Source organism: Pyxicephalus adspersus, chromosome 5 (assembly GCF_032062135.1).
Source record: "Pyxicephalus adspersus chromosome 5, UCB_Pads_2.0, whole genome shotgun sequence".
In the NCBI taxonomy this organism is placed as follows: Eukaryota; Metazoa; Chordata; class Amphibia; order Anura; family Pyxicephalidae; genus Pyxicephalus; species Pyxicephalus adspersus.
In genome coordinates, this window is record NC_092862.1 from 144,797,906 (window position 1) to 144,820,526 (window position 22,621).

The 22,621-nt window shown below is 38.1% G+C and overlaps 1 protein-coding gene across 1 annotated transcript in view; it reads left to right on the forward strand.

The window, feature by feature from the left end:
- Positions 1–8,975, forward strand: part of WNT9A (Wnt family member 9A) — a 73,192-nt gene extending 64,217 nt beyond the window's left edge. The window contains exons 3-4 of the mRNA XM_072413019.1: positions 2,582–2,844; positions 7,299–8,975. Of these exons, the coding sequence (XP_072269120.1) occupies positions 2,582–2,844; positions 7,299–7,772 (737 nt within the window). The 3' untranslated portion in view covers positions 7,773–8,975. The remainder of the gene's footprint in view (positions 1–2,581; positions 2,845–7,298) is intronic.
- Positions 8,976–22,621: the final 13,646 nt, after the last annotated feature.

Here is a 22,621-nt window from a genome sequence, read left to right on the forward strand (position 1 = left end):
AGAGAGAGAAAGTGACAGGTGCTCATTGTTCTGTACCTTGATAAAATTCTATAGCTCCTAATAAATAAAAAAACAAATGTATGCATTCTATCAAGTAGATGATGTTGGCATTCACACCAAGATATGACATTAATATTAGTATTATTAATAATAATATTATTATTATTATTATTAATATTAATAATAAACTGTATTTTAAAGCACCAACATATTATGCAGTGCTGTATGTTTGGCACATTCTCTCTGTGGACAACAGAACCCCTATGGTATAGCAGTGTTTCCCAACCAGGGTTCCTCCAGAGGTTCCTGGGGGCTCCTGGGGCAATGAGCAGTTTGCCCCTCTCAGGTTAGTATAAGTGACACCAATGATCTTTTTGGCTATCTGTAAGGGTGACATTCTTCCCAAGTTCCAGTTTGGGTCCATGTTGTGCACACATTTTGTACGTGGCTGTGGTGGAACGCGGCACATCTTTGGGAAGTGAAAAGTTATTTCTGGGCGCACAGTTTCTTTTCCTCCTCTGGAGTAAGAACAGCACCACAACTTCATTCAACCTCAATCAACCACACAACAAAGATGTCCGATGAATGGGTTTATACTAAAAACTGCAAAACAATTAAAAAGTGGCATCTGGGATTGGCTAACTGTGCTAATTTTGACAGCAAGTCTGAAATAGGCCTAAAAGTACTTTTAGGTTTAAATTATAGGATGTCCTAGGGCCCATTTGCACTTGGTTACTGGTTTCCATGATACACTCACTGTACTTGTGTTGGGGTTCCTATCATTGGACTCCATGACACTGCAACTAATTTATTTGTGCATGTCATACATTTTTTGTATCCATTGTGATTCTACAATGTTGTATAGAAGGAGGAGAGAAGATCATTTTTTGGGTGAAGAAGGAAGGGAGAAGACCATTTTTGGGTAGATTGTGAGTGATGGGCGATCTCTCCAATGTAGACGGAGTGGGGAAGGGTGAGATTTGCCAGATTCATTTTGCTGTCTATATTAAATTACAGAAAAAGTGTCTGGTGTGTGTTTTTAAAATGTGCTTATAAAACAGATACAGAAAACCATAAACTAGAGACTTGCGTGTAAAACAAAAAGTAAAATGTTTTCCTGACCTTTATACTGGTGTACAAGAAAGTCCAATGTGTACGGCCCAATGATTTATGTCTGGTTTGTGTGCAATTATTCTATGTTCTGTTTGGGTGTGCCGAGTTTTTTTTTTCTTCATGTCAGATTACTCTTTTGCTATTTTAGCTTTTTTTTCTTTTATCTTGGTCGTTGACCGAGAGTTGAATGGGAATTTTTTGGATCTCAGGCTTTTCCTTGTTGAAAGATTTTTTTCTTGGCTATAATTCGTTTTTAGTCTTCGGTGCTGTAAGATTATAATGATTCCTCAGTCTCCCAGAGCGGCATCTGTGTATCCACGCTGACCCGTGACCCCGGCAAATGAGGCCCTGTGATCTTGTTCCACTTCAGTGACCGAGATCACAATTTAGTTAACTTTTTCCCTTGGTTAACTTGTTCCCTGGCCGGCTGTCATTGTGCAGAGCTACACAAGAGGCCAGATTTAGTAATAAAGTGTAATTGCTAAACGGGCAGAAAGGTTAATTAAAGGAGAATTCTTCCCAAATGTCTGTAAATGAACATTTTATATTGGCTCGTGTCACTGGTGAGACCTAGAAACCCTTCTACTTGAGCTCTAATGTACTATTCATGTCTTACAATGAGACCACAAACCAAAGTGCCCCTTCCATGTCATAGCAAGCTTCATCCAGCACCATAGGCTTGTCTGCTAAAACCTCTGTCCTGTAGTTGCAATGACACTATGCACTAGAAGTCTGATTTTCTACGCTTAGACTTCTTTAAGCTTGTGCTCCCCTTCCCAACCTCTGGTCTGGAAATACTATGTGGCCCATAGAAGGTTTAATTTAAATGAGATGCTTCAAAAATGCACTGAAAGTACAAAATCCATGTGTTGCAATGGACCTGCAGCTACAGATCCCACATTGTCCCATTTGTGTTGGAAGCAAAACCACAGAAATGGGTAAAATATAAAGTTACCCCCCCCCCCCCCAAGGCCCAATTAGGTCAATGGGACAAATGAAAGAACTTTTTACTTTCTTCCTCCTGAAGCTGGCACACTTCTCTCCAAGTTGTGAGCCGACCCTTGGCGCGCTCTCTCTCTCTCTCTCTCTCTCTCTCTCTATCTATATCTATAAGCTTTTCCCCTGCTGTCTCCACATCAACGAACAGGAATGGAAGGGTTGTACGCATCCACTAGGTGCAGGTTTTAAGGGAAAGGGAAAGTGAACTAAAATTTGTTTAATCTCAGGGACTTGGCTTTAAAACAAGCTCTGTTCCTAGAAGTAATAATGGTATGGCAATCATTGAGTTTAGGGAAAATTCTGACTTAAATTGCACTTTAGGTTGTTTGGTAAATTGCAAAAATGAAAGAACTAATTACCTCCACAGCCAATCGCAGTTTACCGTTAAATGTAGCTAAATCACATTGATTTATTTTGTTTTTTTTTGAACTGATAATAAATCTAACCATTTTTCTTTTATCCTTTCCAGGTTTTAAGGAAACAGCGTTTCTTTATGCCATCTCCTCAGCGGGGCTGACGCACGCCATGGCGAAAGCATGCAGCGCGGGCAGGATGGAGCGCTGCACATGTGATGAGGCTCCGGACCTGGAGAACAGGGAGGCCTGGCAATGGGGAGGCTGCGGGGACAACCTGAAATACAGCAACAAGTTTGTAAAGGAATTTCTGGGGAAAAAGTCTGACAGGGACCTTCGAGCCCGCGTAGATTTACATAATACGAACGTGGGAATTAAGGTAGGTTTAGAACTTGTTACTTTACCTTTTTTTTTTTTGGGGAATGTGCCGGTAAATCTAAAGTGTCTTTAAATCTAAGACCAAACCTTGCAGCTTATTCATTCTTGCAGCACAAGCAAATAGCTCAAATATTCATCTGGCAGGATCAACAGGTATTTTTTGAACCAATCAAACACCTTCACTGCTATTTTTATCATATTAAAAGGAAAATAAAAAGAGAAGTTTGTTGGTGTTGGCGGTAATGTTTCTTGCATGGCACCAATAGTTTATCCCTTGGCAGGACCCCATTGCAGAGGTGTGAATGAAATAATCAGCAATCAGACAGCGGTTTATGTGACCTCTCCAACCAAAGCAGCACCATTCCTAAAAGGGATCTGAAGGCCCCAGGGCCCCGGCAGACAGGAACAGGTGTCAGAAGCTGTCCGACTGCTGAGATCTCCATCGGCTCTTGCTGTCACCGTGTGTCAGTAAACAGCGGAGCGTAATGTGATTCAATCAGGAAATCTGGCCCTTCTAATCTGTCTGCTCGCTGTTTGGGAAAGCATGACACAGATTATGAAATCATCAAGTGCCGCCTTGGGGCCTATTGTGTCTCCGAAGGGGCTTTCTGGGTGACCTCAGCCGCTAATGAAAGGGACAGCCTGTCTGCCATTAGCCGGAGTGATTAAACCGAGAGCTTCTTCTTTGAGATGTCTGGGACGTGAATGGAGCTCTTATTAAAAACACAATTTCCTCTCTATTGGCAAATAAAACCCCTAGTTATTCAGCTGTTTGTTCTGAGAAAGCAAAGTCCCATTTCTGGCAGCACGACAATGCGGCCCCCTCCTCGCTCGCCTCCTCACTTATGACAAGGGCCCAGCTCTTCTCCAATGAAATAAACCAGGTGACAATGTGCAGCCCTGTAGAACTCCTCTCCCGATCATTAACCAGTCAGTTATTCTATATTCGGGTTTATACGTTGCTTCTTGGTTTCCATATATCCTTTGGAAATATTTGATTTTTTTTTTCTCAATGTTAATTAAGTCGATTTCCCTTCCTTTGTCCTGGCGATACAAACATAACTGAGACTAGAAGAGAGGGAGGACCTCTTAGACTGTTGTCACTGGAACAAGTGTCTCCATTGGAAGATTGCACTCTATTCCTTCCTAAAGCTGGTATATTTTTTATCACAGGGACACAAATGGCAATACAATCCTAACAGGTTTTTACTCATCTCTATCTAAAACCAGTTCTGGATTTAGATCCAGGAGTAGATGAAGGGGCGTGTGATGGTAGCTATGGAGTAAGGGTGTATTGATGCAAATGGAAAGTGTAGTTGGGGATGAAAGGTGTGATGATTGGAGGTGTGTGAAGCAAATGAAAGGTGAGGGGATTGCATGAATGCAAATGAAGAGTGGGGATGAAAGGAGTATTTGGGGATGCATTGATGGAGGTGCGAGGTGTTGTGGGGGTGCACTGGAAAAAGGGATGGTGGGGATGGAAGGTGGGTGGTGTTGTACATGCACTTGTGCAAATGGAGGGTGTGGTGGGGGGGTGTTCTGGTGCAAATAGAAGAGGTACTTGGTGGTGCTGTGAATGGAACTTTTGCTGTGTTGGGATAAAAGTAGTGTTAGGGGATGCATTGATGGAGATGGAAGACATTGTGTAGGATGCACTGGTGCAATAAAAAGGGGGTGGTGTGGGTGGTGGTAGAGTGTGCATTTGGAATTTCCACTTCTGCAAACAGAGGTTTTGGCGGGGATGGTGGTTCTGGTGCAAATAGAAGTAGTTAGTGGTGCTCGGGTGAATGAAAGCTTTGTTGGAAGAAGTGGGGCGGGTGGGATGGTAAGGGGTGTGCTAGTGGGCGTTGAAGGCATTTTAAAAAGCCTTTTGCACCACAAGTGTAATTATAGGTGGATGCAAGGAATATTAGTGGAAGGGTTTAGATTTAATAACTTACAAAAAGAAGCATGTTGCAATACCAGATCATGATTAAGAAGGGCTTTGTTGCCTCTCATTTTCCCCCATGTAGGAAATGTATACGATTTCCATTTTTTTAATACCATTCCAAAGGTTATCTTACTTTCAGAACTTGTATCAGATTGATATCTCTAGAAGTCGGTAGAGAAGACATTGTCCCCAGAGCTCCAGTAATGATGCGGTTAAGTGCGCTCACACGGGTTAAGCTCGGCTCAAGTACGGGATGTTTTAATTAAATGTGTCCATGTTTCTCAGCAAAGTATCATTAAGCAGGACTTTCCAAGTAGAATGCACTACGGTTGCTAAGTTTCTTAATCCCCCAAGGGCCGACCTTCGCTGAGGTGTGTTTGGTCAAGCATGTCCCACCAATGTGAGGGGCACCTTACAGGGAGATGCAGTTACCAGGCAGATCATGGCATTCTACCGTGCCTGGCTTGTATTGTCCCCCCCCCCCATTGGAACTGTACGGGCAGGCCCGGTGTTCCCAGGGATGGCCGTTCATGTTTCTCTTCATGAGTGTAGGGAGGAGGGAGGGTGAGAGGGGCCTCTGCTCATTATATTTCTGCAGAGAAATTCGAAACACAAATGATTTTCAGAGTTAGAACAAGGAAAATGACAGTTAACTCATGACATGACCATGAAAGTTAATCAAACTGCAATGCCCTACTTTGAAAAGGACTTTTAAAAAGTTTGTAAACCGTTTTTTGTTGCTTGACTTTGCATTTTTTTGATACTTGGGAATTTAAAAATATCCCCTGAGGGCTTATTCCCAAGCCACATTCCATGTTTTGAATGCAGTACACCAAGTTGTCCCTATTTTGCAAACATGTACTGAGCGTATAGAATATTTGAAGCCTTCCATATGCTGTTGATAATTTCTGGCTGCTCTGATTGACCTCTTCTGATTATCCTCCTGTTTTCTGACCATTGCATAATGTTGGATCATTCATCCTTGCAAACTGTGTTGGCAATGTTGCTGTTTAGCCCTAGAAAAGATATGGCGGGGGGTAGGAGTTTAGTAAGTTAGGGGTTAGCTTATCTTGCTGCTTGGGTACGGGAATATGAAGGATAAATTAATTTACAGATTTAAGGTTGGGGTTCCAGGGAGTTAAAGGCATTGCTACCTTGTCTATGAAGTGCAAGGGGACAGTATTCGGCAACAGCCCCAATGACCTCTTTATGCTGTCCTTGCTTACCCCCTCGGCTGCTTCTTTCTCCATTGCATTTGAAAACAATAAGAGTGTGGGGGTGAAAGCAAACGACCCATAAAGAGGCTGAAAAGCCCAATCATGAGAGTTATGGTTTTGCCACCCATGATTACAGTGCCAGCTGCCTTGTAGGAAGCAGTGCAAGCAGGAAGGGGTGTATAAGGGGGCATGGAAGTCCTCCGCAGAAAGAGTCATTTTGCTCTACATAGACAAGGTGAAAGTTCTATGTATTCAAGGCCTATTTCGGTGTGTTGGTGATGATCAACTATTGAAACCTTAAAGTTTGGATTAAGGTTCTGGAGGGCTATAGTTCAAAGGTTGAGAACCAAAGTATTTACTAAACCTAAAATGTCCTAGACTTTCAATGTAGACTACAAGTAGCTATTATAATAAATATTACCCAGATATGGCGACAATGTCTCTTTACCCTTCAGAACCCCCAAACTTAAATCTAATATTTGAATGAAATCCTTTAAATACCCGCCAGCACTGTAATGAATGTTGAGAACCATCATTCATCCATACTAAAGCAGAAGCAGGTACCAGTAGATCAGCAACACTTAAAGTGTAACAAAGGATGGAAAGAAGTGAAAGGGATTTTTATCAAAATCAATTGCCGGCACAGTGCTTCAGCAAACTAAAAGTCATCCAGAGTTTCCACTACTTTAACATTGGAGGATAGGTACACTTTAAGTGCTTGTTCTACCTGTCACCACCTTTTCACCCGGAATAAATACATTTGTAAGATAATGGTAGATGATTCTACTACAAACAATGAGCTCAGCATAAACCATTTTCTTTAATAAATGAGGCCCACTTAGTATTTTTGCAGTGCCGGACGGCAGCAGGAACTGATAAATGACTTTTTCCATGAATGAAAAAGCAGCTGAGTGAAAAGCTCCATATTTTAGACACCATGACGTAGGCAACTTTCCATGAAGATGAAAGATTCCAAGGATTATTTACCTGGCCTCCACCAAAGGCTTTCAATTTTCACTTATATTACCACCAACTGGTTGTTAATAATTGATGGAGAATTTACAAAGAAAAGTATAACATACTTTTATATTTTATCAAGCCATTCCTTGAGAAGATGGTCCGGGGTTGGGCCAAAATGGTGCAATATTGGTTTTGGGTCAACCTAGTTTTTGTTATAGTACCCTTCTTCTGAAAAAAGTGACAATCGTGAAATTATGTAAAGCTCAATCCTTTTTTAGAAAAGCTTGGAATTGGCATTACATTGTTTTTCTATTACAGTTGATGATAACCATTTTTACCTCGTTTCAGGTGATTAAAGCTGGAGTGAAGACCACTTGCAAATGCCATGGGGTTTCCGGATCCTGCACAGTCCGTACCTGTTGGAGACAGCTTTCACCTTTCCACGAAATTGGAAAACAGTTGAAGCAAAAATACGAGACTTCTCTCAAAGTAGGAAGCACCACCAATGAAGCAACCGGCGAAGGGGACATTTCTCCACCCAAAAAGCCAGTATCTGGTCACAGCGACCAAATTCCAAGGACTACAGACCTTATCTACATTGATGACTCTCCGAGCTTCTGTCGGATGAGCAAGTTTTCGCCCGGCACGTCGGGGAGGAGGTGTTACAAAGACAAAAACTGTGAGAGCATTTGCTGTGGTCGGGGACATAATACTCAGAGCAAGGTGGTGACGAGACCTTGCCAGTGTCAGGTCCGCTGGTGCTGCTATGTGGAATGTAAACAGTGCACACAGAGAGAGGAGGTGTACACATGTAAAGACTAACCCCGCTCTCCTTGGTCATGGACATATTAAAGAGACCCATCGTAGGATTTGAATACAAACAGGGTTTGGTTGGCAAAATTGGATGGAGACCTGAATTTTGTTAGCACTTTTTTGGGTTTACTTACCCAACTGTGTTTTTGATCTGAATTTTGTGAGGTGGAGGAGGATTTCTTTTTTAGAATTTTCCATTAGTTCCTGGGTAGATAGTGGACATTCCAAGTCATTTTTCCACATGGTCATCTCTTAGTCCTTTATGTACTCGCCAGCCTCTGAAAATCAAGATGGTAGAAAGATGACCGTCAAGATTCTCCTGGATCGGTGACTAGAGGCAAGAGTAACATACATTAGGACAGATTTCAAATAAGAAAACTGAGTAACTGGATGAGAAGGGAATCGTTCTATTTTCCAGTTTGAAATTATTATAAAAGTGCAACCAGTAGACCACTGTGATGGTTCCGACTGTGACACTTTTTGTGTTTCTAAGATGTCCAAAACCAAACGACTTTGGTCTTGTGTCAACTCTAAAATGCATTTTAATAACGAATGTTGCACCATCTCAAAGAAGAAAGATCAATGTACTCTTCAGGGTACAAAGACAACCAAATCCAGATGCCTTTTTAGCACTATCACTGTCTTAAAGAAAAACCACTAGAAAAATGTATTTTCGTTGTATAAATATATATATAGTTTTTTTTTTTTTCCTGGATTTTTTTTTAATGAACCCTGTGGAGGTTAACGTTAAATTTCTTTAGGGGGTTAAACGACATGAGCAGTTTTAATCTGCTGCTCAACAAACCACTTGTTGTCACTTTGTTTGGAGAAGATTCATTGTAATGAGTCCTAGGTAGGACAGTGGTGCCCAGATCATGGCCAGTCTTGCCAGCAGGCATACTTGCCATTAGTAGACTTTGGAAGTGAGCTCAAAGATGGGGTTTCTGTGATTCAATTCTGTTCTCCATCTATGTTCTCTATATGCAGGGATGACTTTTAAAGGAATCTAAAGAATATCTTTGTCCTGGTGACCCTTGTCTGAGATGACCCTTCCCTACAAAAATATGCCTTCAAATATCTTATTTTGATATATCCACTCATATTTTGATATAGCCACTCATTTTCTTTATTAGGAGCGGGGCCTAAGCTATAACGGTACTCTTTTAAAAGAAAGATACATTAAACTACAAATTTGGAGTAAAATAAAAAAAAGATTAATCCACAAACCTTTTTAAGACATGAAATTGTCAATAATACTAGCCCATTGACGGAGCAAATTTTTCCCAGCTTGCTTACCTCTAGCTGGAAGTATCACCAAGAGGTCAAATTGCTAGTTGGCATCAGATTAAAACTGCTAATGTACTTAGTCCATAGTCTTGTCTGAAGGACCTCAAGCAAATTCTATAATCCCCCCCATTCTTATTCTGTAGACTTAACTCTGAGATCTTGGCTAAAAGCAAGCTGTCAAATTGGTTTCATGCATAGAACGAATTATACATAGTGAGGACTTCATCCACTTCTTGTAATCCTAGAAGCAATAAAAGAAGGTTTGGATACTGAATTATACTGAGAAACCACTAAAATAGGACTATGGTACCAACTATATGTGCCAGCTATGCAAACTTTGATCCGAACTTGGCCAAATGACACATAAGGGTTGATCAATTATAGGCTGTTTACTTATCAAAGTGAATTAAAACTTAAGAGATAATTCACTTATCTTCATGGCTTCAGTTAATTGCAACCATACAGATTTTGCAACCTGTTGTGTATATCCTCTGCATGTGATAATTGACTTCATTGAACATTCAATTTCCTAAAAGAACAGCCAAAACCCCTTGAGGAAATAACCCCAATATCTCTTTGCCCTTGCTTAGCTGTGAAATAGTATGACTCTAGCTTACCGAGCGGTTGCTTGAAAACATTGAGAGTACGACAAAGCTACTTGAGTTGATCCGACATGGGGTCAGGATAGAGTAACTGCTAAAGATGGAATCTATTATAAGTTAGATAAGAGGAAATATTTCACTTTCCTTTTTTTAAAGGCCCATTCACACGTTGTAGTAACACACGCATGGCAATGTAACTGCTGTGTCCTTCCATGTAAATGGCACCGCAACACTGCAGTACAACACAATACATTAACCAGGCATTGCCGAAAAAAGAATCATACAATTTTTTACATTCCTTGTGGTGTGTTGGCAGCCCGTTTGTAATGAATTGGGCTTTCTTTATATCTGCAATAACGTATGTTAACATGTGCACTTGCACACACAAAAATAGAACACTTAAGTGTCAATGGGCTCTTAAAAAAATTTCCCTGTACAGTTTCTAGGTTGCATCAGATAAAACAAATTTCATAGTCCTTGCTTTCTAATCCAGCCAATTGATGGATCGAGGAATGGACCAGATTGGGAAGTTATAGCCTAATTCTGGGGCATGAGAATTGGACGTCTTTAACTTCTCTGAACTCCAAGGCCCCCTTTTATTTTTTTTAGACTTGGTCTACATGGACTGTTTCCCCCAGTGTTTACCCTGAGTATTTCAATGCCCATATTTTAAATTCCCTTTCATTCCTATGGCCCAGGCCATAACATTTTCTTGATGGGCTGTAAGGAAAAAGCATAGTTCAGCATTTTTGGCGTTTGGGATGAGTTTTACTCTAATCTAGCTCTTCTTTGGTTTAATGAATCCTTATAAATGCTTAAAAAGGTAATACAAAGGCTGTAAAAGCTTTTATACGTGTTTAGAATTAGTCAGTGTAGAGAAGTATTGGTAGTGAGACGATGGCCCTGATTTATTAAAGTTCTCCAAGGCTGGGGAGAATACACTTTCATCAGTGAAGCTAGGTAACCAGCAAACCTGGAATGGATTTCCTTAAAATAAGGCTATTTGTTAGCAAAAATTTTTAATCCCTGACCAGATCCATTCCAGGTTTGCTGCTTCACTGAAGAAAGTGTAATCTCTCCAGCCTTGCAGAACTTTAATAAATCAGGGCCGATATCTCAACATAGTTGACCTTCCAATGGCTCCTAGACATGGAAGTTGATGGTGAAATCCTTACACCATGGGATCAACTCCGGTGTGGCTTCTACAGTAATCATTAGTTTGCATTTGTAGAAAATCCTTCCACCCTTAATCTATCATGGGCTACATTAGAATTTGGAAATACTTCTATGTCCGAAGACAGAACTCTAGTCATTTCCAAATTTCTATCTAAGAAACTAACAAAATATTCGTAGTTTTAAAATTTTTTTTTTTTTTTTGCTTTTCATTTTGAAGGAATTAGAAACACAATTTTCCTAAATTCCTTACTTAATCATATGAATGATACCGTATAGGTAGGTGATGGTTTCATTTTCAGAATTTTATTTACTGAAACCTCTTTTGGCCTATTCATGTTACCAAATTTTACCAGGCAGCCCACTTTTAAAAGTTGGCCATGTAAACAAAGGACACCTTAGTCTGTTTCCAGCTATTTTCCTTTAATTCCCAACCCAAAGAGCTTTAATATTCACGTACCTGCTTATTAAAACCTGCAAAAAACATCTCTCTAGGGACGGTCCTAGAATACGGCTTGCTTTTATGCTACCAAATGCAAGGACTCCACAGTATTGACCAAATACATAGATATTTAATAACTATATATAAAAAATATATATCAGTTATCTGGTCATTAAAGTTTGAACTGTATTCAGTGTGAATATACATATATTATATATAAAAATTATATATATATAAGAACATTTATTTATTCAAAAGCATTTTGAAGACCTTACTATGGTTTCATTGTGGTATTATGTCCAGTTATTAAAAAAATCACAAATGTCATTTTTGTAATCAATTTTTTTTTTAAAGGGCTATTTTTGAGTAGACACAAATTTTGTGCCTTCAGTACTTTAAAACATAAAAACAAAAAAAAAAGGAATGCATGTCTGCGTGTTTTAAGAGGAATTGCAGCCGTTACGGCTGAACCAGATAAACTAAGCTTGCACATATAATTTTTTTTCTATCTACATAATTTTCAATAGTTCCAGGAAAAGCAAATAGCTTTATCGCGAGAGAGACGTATGAGTGAACTACTGAGCGGACACAGCTCTTATGAGTATATTTCACGCACTGAGGCCTAGATGCTTTCTGTATTTAATATGTATTTATGACAATGTGGATATATATTGCTTTTCTGTTAAATATTGTACATAGTTGGGTTTATTTTCCTGTGGTATTAATAAATTTCAATACATACTGAAAGAAATGGGACACAAATTGAGCAGAGACATTTACAGCTGGTGGTACTAAATGAATTGGGAAGGTGTTGGGTTGGGGGGGTTGTCATAGGTTTTATCATTGAAACAAAAATGTATCTGTCCCCTGATGTTTTTTATTTTTGTGGGTTTGCCGTTCTTGCATCCTTTTAATAGCAACAAGTGCCTTGCTCAGCTGTTTACATTTTCTTGGTGGACCAAGCTGAGAATGCAGACTTTTACAATCTGAAATCACGAGATCAAAGGAAAGTGGGATAGTTCGGAAGCTTGTTGGGGTGTTAAAGTAGATGTAAACACAAAAATCTTTTCTTAGCTAAAAGCAACTTATCAAGTCATGTTCAATATAAACTTTGTAATGTGGTTCAAAGTCTCTAAAATTGGAGGCTATTGGAAGGAATTAACGTGGTGGCAATGATACAACCTTTATAAAAATCACTAGGAGTGTGCAGTTGGCTTCACCAAGTGGGGTTGGCCCAAGAAGTATGCAATTCTCAGAAAATGGGCATTCAACCAGCCACAGGAACGCTGGGTTCTAAGGAACAATATTTGAGAATAAACGGTCTAGATCATAGGTTTATTTTGCTCGTCATTGCTCGATCCGTCTACACAAATTTAACATTGCAAGTTTATTAGAAATAAAATGATGTCCTTGCATCAGCTAAAATTATAAAAGTAATTTTTAAATTGATATAAAAGAGGAATTTAAATTTTATAGTGAATGAAGTATCCATACAAAAGGTTTGGTTTCACAAAGCCTTAAAACTTAGATCTTTTTTTTTTATCCTCCAAGGTCAGTTCACAATAAAAATAAATGGTCGCTATATAATTAACAAAATTGGATATCCACATTGTGGTGGGCGACCCAACCTCTTCCCTAGTGATACAAGTTCTATTTTATTGTTGGACATGCTGCACATAAAATGTGTGTGCCTGTAGTATTTAGAATAAGACTTGGATCTCATAGAATATTTTAAATTATATTTTAAAAAAATACATAGAATTATAAAGGGATAAAGGATTTTCATGTCGTGGCACTTTGGATTTATAAAATACTGATATTTAGTAATTGCATACAGTTACGCAGTATACATAATATACTCAGGATCCTAAAATAATCATAATTTGCTGATTATCTCATCCCATTAATCACATCCCATTAATCACATTTTCATCTAAGGGTGACTTGTCCTTACATTTCTTTCTAAATTATACAATACATATATTTGCATTATTTGTTGTGCCTTGTCATGGGAAAAAAAACGTTAACCGAAAAAATCCAGTGTAGGGCCTAAGAATTATCCAAAACTATACCAGATGGTTAATGTTTATTGAAACGTTTTAAGTTTTTAAAGTTTTGATAAATTCCAAAATGAACCATCAGTCATGTATCCCCCCCCTCAAAAAAGTCTTTTTGGCAGCATATTCAGTTAACTCTAATACAATATCTTCAGGAACATTATAACATGGGAAAATTAGTGAGTTTATTAAATGAAGCGACTCTTATAGTAGCTTTTATTTGAAAATTGTAATGTATTTCCATTTTATTGTTCAAACTTTGATTTTTACTATTTTTATAACAGATTTTTTTTTACACAAAATGTAATTTTGTTGCACCTATATGCCTTTTTATTGTGTGTCTTTTGTTTGGTATATGTAGATTGGTGGATACATGTTAAAAACCTAAAGCTTTTCCTCTGGCTGTTGTACTTCCCAAACAAAATGCAATTAAAAAATTTTCGTTTTAAAATGGTCTATTTACAATTGGGAAGATTTAAATGATTTATCTGGATATTATTTTTTTAAACCCCTGTAAAGGCTAAAAAAAAATGCACACTCTGTTTTATAAATCAGACCATTTCCCAAATCCCCATTTCCTGTTTTGAGTAAAATTACAAATCTATGCAAAATGTTGTTGTCAGAAATGCTATCCCCCAGAGTATTTGTACATTCTGAAATATTTTGATAAAAAGTTAGAAGTGAATGCCTCTGCACATCTGCTTGTAGATTTGGGTGTATTGAATGTTTATACTATGTATTATATTGTAACATACTTTTTGCTATCTTTTTGGATTCCCATAGACATGGAATAAAACAGGGAAATATCAAAATGTAGATGTAATGTTTCTATCTTAAAAAAGTCACAAAAAACGCATCAATTCGACTCGTAAATGTTAAATATTCTAGTTAATTCTGTTGGTTTAATTTGATTTTGATACTGGAGAAGAAAGTGAAACTGTTGACTTCAGGTGTAAAATGTCTCCTTTTTTGAAAAGTAGATGCCCTCATTCTTCCGTTGATACTCTGGATATTCATCTAAATTTTAATATTCCCTTGTTTTATTTAAACTTTGGATTTTTTAGATGTAAATATAGCAAATGATAGAAGTAACATGGTTGTATTGGACCCCTTTGATAAAGTTTATTATGTAAAGCATTACAAATAGGACACCAAATAAAATAAGGTCCTCAAAGGAAATTTGGAAAACTGCAAACATTGTACGCATTTGTTTAATTTGTTGATCCTAATAGTAGTGCACTTGTTTCATAGTAAGTGTTTCTTGTTGCTGTTGGGACCGCCATGAACGGAATCATTTTCAGTAAAAGATCGCCCTAATTTAATTTAAACAATTTTGCTTTTCTGTAATTGACTGAATATGAATTCAGATTCATTAACCTCATTGGACTTAAGACCTTAACATTCACTTTGCAGTTAAATTTATATAAATTTCAAAATAAACTATATTGTGAATATATTTATATATATTTCATTCACCTCCCAAGCTATTCACAGACAAAGTAAATTTTTTGAGTGCCTGTTCAAATATTTTCCTTACCCCATTTTTAGATTCCCTGAAACCAATTCACCCTTACTACAGCATATGTTCATAACAGATATCATTTTATAGATGCTTTGTACATTATGCCTATAGAAATTTTTGTTGGTGTAAATAATATTTTTCCAATTCCCTAAAGAATTCTCTAGGCCTTCTAAAGTTGGTTATCTTAGCCTTCAACAGGCTAACTAGCTGACTTTTTACCTGACATGGATATACAGGGTTACATATACCCAGGTTTGGAAACCTTTACCAATCCTAACTAAATAGAAATACCAAATACATTTAAAACTAATTAAATTCTATATTATGTGCAATATGGACACCTCTTTCTTGTTGCATGTAAAAAAATTTTGTAGAAACGGCAATGGGTCCTGCAACACCTCCAAAATATGTATGAATGTATATTTCTGGATTTGTTTCATGCACTTAGTCAGATATTCAAGGTGGAGGGAGGTGTGGACAAAGACATGGCAACAAAAGCAGATGAAGGATTAGGGAACTTTTTTTGTACATTTTTATCTCTTTAATGTCTTATGGGAGCCTAAATTATTTATCTCTACCTCATGTGTACAGCTTGTAGGTATAATTCTGAGTGGCTGTTGAGAATGTGTTTAACTTATTTAACATCTGTGTATAACAAAAGCAAACAAAAAAAAATAAAATAAATGTATTTTAAATTATAAATGAAGCATGTGTTTTATTTCTTTTTTACTCTTTTGTCTGCAATTAAAACTTTAAGAAATGTATTTTGTGAAGCCAAAACTACAGTGGTTTATTCCTAAAGGAACATAGGCTTTTCAAATAGTAAATAGGTGAATTAACCCCTTCCAAGTGATATTTCAGGAAATGACGCTCCAAACAGATTTTCTTGCAGGTGTTTGGGCATTCTTTTTGAAGTGAACTAAATTTAAATTTGACATTATGCTAAATGAAAACTCCCATGCAAAGTGATAACCTTAGTAAGTGAAAAGCTAAATTTCTTTGGTAAACATCATTCTATATGCCAAAAAAAAGGGGGGGGGACCAATGGTAAAAGTTTTCTTTGCATGGTGCTTCACCTGCTTTTCATAAAGTAAATTTCCCTAAGCCATTAGAGTGGTATATTGAGAATTTGTGACTACAATGCACTGTGGTAGCACCATATATTGTTATGAATAGGACAATTTTTGTTCATACAGCTAAAATTTTAACAAATTCAATTTGTATGTGACTTTTAAACCTTAAATCAAACTATAAAACAAAACTTTTTTTACCTTTATCTATTATTAGTCATATTCCATTGGACTTGTTCTTGTAATGTTGAAGATGTTTTGCAGCCTTCAAGCTTCTTCTTTAGCTCTTCCAATGTAGGAAATACCCCAGCATTTTTATCAACACCGAACAAACACTTATTAAAATTCCCATAATCCCATCCTTGGTGTCAGGAAGTTTGCATAGATGTAAAAAATATATAAAGTTTTTGGCAATTTTTTTTTAAAAGATCAGTATAGAGATATTAAAATTGGCCTTATAGATGGAAGTTGGATGGTGTCAAAGACCCTGTTTAGAGATCATGGTTCTAATTTGACGTAAATGGCCTAAACAAATCCAGTTTAATGTGGATCTGGCTTCAACTATGAGTGATGAATTCAGGAGCAGTACAGCATTTTTGCTACGCCATAATAGGAAGCTGCATTAGGTGGACATCATTGGCAAGCTCATCCAATATTCATGAAATGAAAATTGCACATGCCAAAGATCTGAACGTATTTAAGAGGTACTAATGTGTGATATCAATTTGGGGAAAGCCCTTTTCTCTTTGGCACAGTTGTGACCCTGTGCACGAAGCCTTTTGATGCTAAGTAACTGGTCTATCCTGCACAGTTCCTGAGCTGAACCTTTCTGAATACCTTTAGGATGAATTAACATGCAATATACAAGAAGAAGAAGATTTCCACCTAAACATATGTTATGTATCACGTAGGCCACATCCCTTATTAAACCAAGAAAAAAAATATACTGTGAAGAACATCAATTTTTGTAGCAGGTTTTTTTAGGTCAATATGAACAACATATATTATAAAGATATTTTTTATTTATTTATTAATATTTTTATTATTATTTACATTACAAGGCTCATTTCTAATACATAAAACCACATAAAAACCATGATTAACCACAATGATCTCTCCTTTCAGGGTGTCCCTTTGAGGGATACATTCTGGGTAAATTCTATACACGTTTAGGGGAAATATCCGCTTCCTCAGGAGAAAAGGAGAGAATATACAACCATAAAAAATTACATTATTATCATCAATTAAATTACTACATTAACAGAAAATAATACATTAAACTAAACATACATCGATGTACCTGATGCCTGTGTTCTTAGCAACAAATTGAATAAACTTGCAAGTTAAGAGGTAAAGGCTTCTCAAAATTAGTTCCAGGCCCCATAAATTTGGTTTTGGACCAATTGGAAAACATTCCTACAGACAGGCTCTATCACTTTCAGTTTGTTACTATTTTAGTGAAAATGGTCACCAGTTCATACGTAAAGAGCAATTTTCAACTTTCTTCAAAAACCTTGAATTTAGGGTCCTCAACTCTAACAAAACACTGTATACCCTTGGATGGCTTGAGGAATATTTATGTTTCCAGATTTTCTCTATAAATCAATGTCTATACAGAACAGGATTGTTACACTTATGTGAGCGTGTTTGAAATTCCAATACAAAACCCTAGCCATTAATTTTGAGTTTTCCCCTTTCCTTTTTTTTTTTGGGCCTTCACTCTTCTGGAAAGCTTTGCATACGATTGTTGAGGGTATTTGTGGGAATTTAGTCCCATTTGTGTGGCCAGTTGCTGACATTGAATGAGAAGATCTGGCTCACCCTAATCATTCTAATTCATTCCCAAGCTTTTCAGTAGGGTTGAGGTTGGGACCCTCTGGTCTTCCCCAAGGAAGAGGCTTCATGAATGTTCAGTGTACATTGAAGACATCTTCAGCCAATGATTTGATTTGTATATATTTTTTCTGGTGCCTAATTGGAACTATACACATCTGTGTGGTCACTTCATGCCCCAACTAATGTCTCATTTCACTCACGGACTTTAAGATGTCAAACTTACAGATTATATATTGGACAGCCTCTTCTCTTCCCAGGCTCAGATCACAAAATGGTCACTGACGGCAATAAATTAAGGAGAGTATTCCACACAAGTTAGGGAAACTAACAAACAAATTCTTATCCTAACACTTGATATATAAAGTAAAATTAAATACATAAAATCTTAAAAACTGAAATTGTTCATCCATACTCCCCTCTTCCTAACAGGCATTCAGCTCTTTCACACAGCACAGGGCTCCAACAGCAGAAGCAACTGATATCAGGAATGAGTTCTGGCTACCAGGTACCAGGTGGACCTTGGATTGGGATTTAATCCAACCCAAATCCCTACAAAGCCTCCGAGCTCCAGGTTCTATAAAGATTCTGTGAAAAAATAAATTCTTGCAAATAAGACACAGAGCCAGGAGCCCCTCAGCCATGTCGATGGAAGGAACCCACTTAGCTTTCTATTCCGTGCTGACTTTATTCTTCATTCTGGAGCAGACGGGAAAGTGGGAGCAGCCATCTTCTTCTTCCGCCTTCTGCTCAGGTCAGCCTATCTTCCACCTGCACAGTTTGTCTTCCTGTCTTCACTGCGCATGAGTGAGATTGGTATTTTTTTTTTTTTACATTGCAGGAAATCCCTGATAACACATGCCCCAATCTCAGGCAGAAGGAGCAGCCCCCAGCCTCATGGGATATGTGACATAGGTATCCCAGGAGGCTCTGCACTACCATTCAGTCTTTACTGCCGTGGCACTAAAGACAGAAGGGGAGGAGTCCTCCAAATAATTAAAAAAAAGTATTTTGAATACCCAAAAAAAAAGTTTTTTCCATTATATCAAAGGATTAGCCACTCTTTTGTATAACTGGTAAAATGTGGTGCTAGGTGCTCTTTAAGAGGAATACATAGATGGCTTTCAATGGATGTATATTTTGAGTTTATGAAAAGAAAATCTGTATTGAGAGAATGAAAGATCCCAAAAACATTTTAGAAAGTTAGTTGGCCGTGTGATGGGATGATGAGATCCTATGAGGGTCAGTTACTGACACGATAGCCAATGATGTATCCAGAGCATAGATAAATGTGTAGATTTTCCTAATGAATTTGTTCTTTTTGCAGTTTTAGCATAGCAAATATACACTGATGAATGCCGATAGGTTTACAGCAAGCTGATCGAGTTTCAAGAATATTTGGAAAACATTAAAAAAAATCTTGGATTCCCTTTAAATTGGGCCCCATGTTGCCTCCCTTCCTGGCTCCCCGGCAATGGTTTTACAGCCAGCTTCCTCCGCAGTACATTTGCGCTGACACCACACTTTAATTCTTCCTGTCTGTGCCTTGTTGTGGTCAGAGCCACAAATTCTCATAAAAATAAAAAAAAAATAAGTATCGATTTGACCATGAAGGCTTTATTTTTAAACCCCAAGTTCATACTCTACGCGTACCAGCGTAAATGCTACATTGGATCTAGGCAATATGAAAAATTTAAGACCCATTTCATCAGGGACTGCATGAAATGTAAATGGTGAAGATTTTCATTCAACTATTTACCAGTGGAATGCAACTTTTAAATCACCAATGCTGCAGGATAAGGAAATAAGGAGAGCTAAAATCCAGATTAGGACAAACAAATACACAGAATGATTGATTTTACCTAGCAGATGCAAATGTGCAAGGTGGGCAAAATCATCACTGATCAGTATCTTTTTGGGAAAAAAAAGCAACTCGGGCTGCAATACTAACTCTATTACGGACACTGCCCCCCACAGACTTGCCCCACCATGCATTCAGAATTGCTCTTTAATTTGTTAAATGACACCCAGCATAATTTTCAATAAATTGAATTGTTTAGTTTTCTGTTTTCATGCATTTGTAATATGGGGTAACATTGTTCTTTCCCTGTATCTCAATTGTGCCCTTGTACAGCACGCAACGGCTTCTGCAGAGAGTAAAAGTGACTATTTTATAATACCAATGTACTGCTACCATCAGGGATCACAATCCTAAAAATGCCATGCAGCCTGGGCTGAAATACATGTTAATAGGAGGAGCAGGTAATTAGCAAAACCTTCATCTAACGCAGGATGAAGAATAGGTGAAAAAAGTATTTCAATAAAAAACTGGCCTATAATGCACAGTGCATTAGTAAACTGAATGCAATTCCAGGTTTATATGTACCTTGAAGTGATTTGTTTTTGTATGCAACATTTATATTACAAACAAACCTGTATTACATGACCAAGAATTCCCAAAGCACAATGGGGTAGCTAAAAAGACAATATCGCACAGCAGCTTTTTAACCTCTTTAGTATAAAAACCCCAAGCTCAGTCTGTTATGACCTTCTCATGTGTAGAATTTTGTTATTTTGTATGTATGTGGATACATTGGTAGTCTTGTTTTAATATTTTGAGATTGAACAATTTTTTGCATTTAGGAGTGAGAATTGAGTTACTTGTTAATATTTTGTATTTACATAGTGCAAAGATATTACACAGTGCTGTACAGATTCCATGCCATGTTGCTGGATATCCTTCAAAAAGAGCTCTCAATCTGTCATGTATACAATAGACTGCTCCCTTTACCCCATTGACAGACCCCCTCAGTGTAGACCCCGTACCAGTGACACACCATTCAGTGCAAATCTCCCACTCTCACTCCAGTCTGAAATTTCATCAGGGGGGAGGCTATGACTTGTGTGTAGCTTGCACCACCTGAGTGTGGACCAGGGAACAGAAGGAAGACAAGGAAGATGTCAGTGAGAGAGAAGAACCACCAGATTCTTGTATACGCTAAGGGAGCAAAGCCCGAAATGAGGCAAATTCCCAGGAGAACAGCCATTGCATGATTTTTTTTTATTTGTCAAATGGCTGCAGAAAATTTGCCAATTTTGCACGTATTGAACAGATAGAAGAAACATTTCCAATCGTCTATTTTAAAACCCAAAAAGGAACAACTAATAGTTTATTGTCAGGGTTGGCTACGCTGTGATATTCCCGTGTCCTGAGAACAGAGGATTTGCAGGAGACAGATAGGGGAATCTGAGAAGTCAAGGTGTTTTGGAGGAAAGTCTGACGTGGCCCCTGGATGTAGCGTGAAATGACTGATGTATTGACTGTTTCTGAAGCTCCTTCTACCAAATCATAAATCTCAACAAACACGCAGAAACCTCCGAGCCACCCGCCGTCATCTCACAAATATTTGTTTTCTAAGTTTTCTATTTTTTCCATTCATTCATTTGAATCCGGCATGCAGGTGTTTCCAGCGCTCTCATCTGGCCGTCTCTTCCTTGCGGTAAGTTTTGGTTACACGGACACACTGGGCAGCACTGTGGAAAGATCACAGCGAGGGGGACGCCGATCTCTAGGTGGTCCGGGGACTGTTTGTTTCAATTTATTGAAGCTTGGTATGGCACAGATTTATAAGCGAGCGCGGCTGCTTTTCTAATGGGTCGGCTGTGAGAAATAAGTGAATGTTGTCCATGCGTTCCTGCAGTCTAGGCTATGATGCAGATCAAAATCCAGTCACTGAAAGCTTTAGAATGGATAAAAAGAATCATATTTGTTTTATGGTGTAATGATCCTTCTCTTCCCCTTGTTCTGTGTTCAGTTACCCTCTATAAATCCCTTCTATCCTGCCTGTGGCTACAATTCATGCTCCATGGTCTTCATTTGTAGCCACACTATTGTGCTATAGAGAGCTGGGACTACAAATGTGGCACTCCCCCCCATGCTACACAATCCAAGGAATCATGGGATATAGAGTTTTCTCATGGGAAGGAAGCTGATATCACAGCTGTTCTGCTGCCCTCTAGTGTTCACCAGCAACACTCCCTGATTGACTGTAAAAACCAACATTACAACATTCTACAACAGGGTCAGAATCTATGAAGAGCATGGACAAAAATAGCTGACAACAGGAAGCAAAAAAGCACCTACAAGACTGGTTTAAGGGTGTCAACTGTATGCCAATTGCCGTTTTGTGTTATCACCCCATCACATGGACTCTGGGTGGAAACTACAAGCCGACATATATGGCCTAGGCGTATATCAGCATTGTCACTATCAGGAAGCCAGTCTAGAATAACGATGTGAGGCTGGAGCAATACATGTAATTACGAAAGGGCTAAAAAGAGCTGCAGGAGATCAACAGCACTGAAATGGGAACACGGATGTGAAAGGATAAAAATATGTATTTTATGAAAACATAAATCCACACAGTGCATGCAGTATGCTAAAGAAAGTAGTGTGAATCATAAATAGAGTGGTGATATTTGTAGTTTCAGCTCTGAACAGCATAATGGGATGGCTGCAAATTAAGACATTTTGAATAGAGCATAAAATATATCTTCTGTTATCTTTCCCCAAAGCCTCCTTCATTTATGTCTCACACCCTCCTCCTCCCAGACACTGCAGCTCCCAGTGGGAGGGGCTCAGTAACAGAAGAATAACACAGTGGGCAGGATTGGGTGTGGCCAGATGCTGATTGACAAGCTAAAGACAATATTTTAGCCACGCCTCTTGCAACAGCATAATTCATTCACAATCATTCTACTATAGTGCAGCTTACATGAAAGTGATAACTCTGAATTCATTGTTGTCACCCCATCACAGGAAGCTAGGTTAGATGGAATTCATTAGCAAGACCAAAAAGGTATTATTATTAT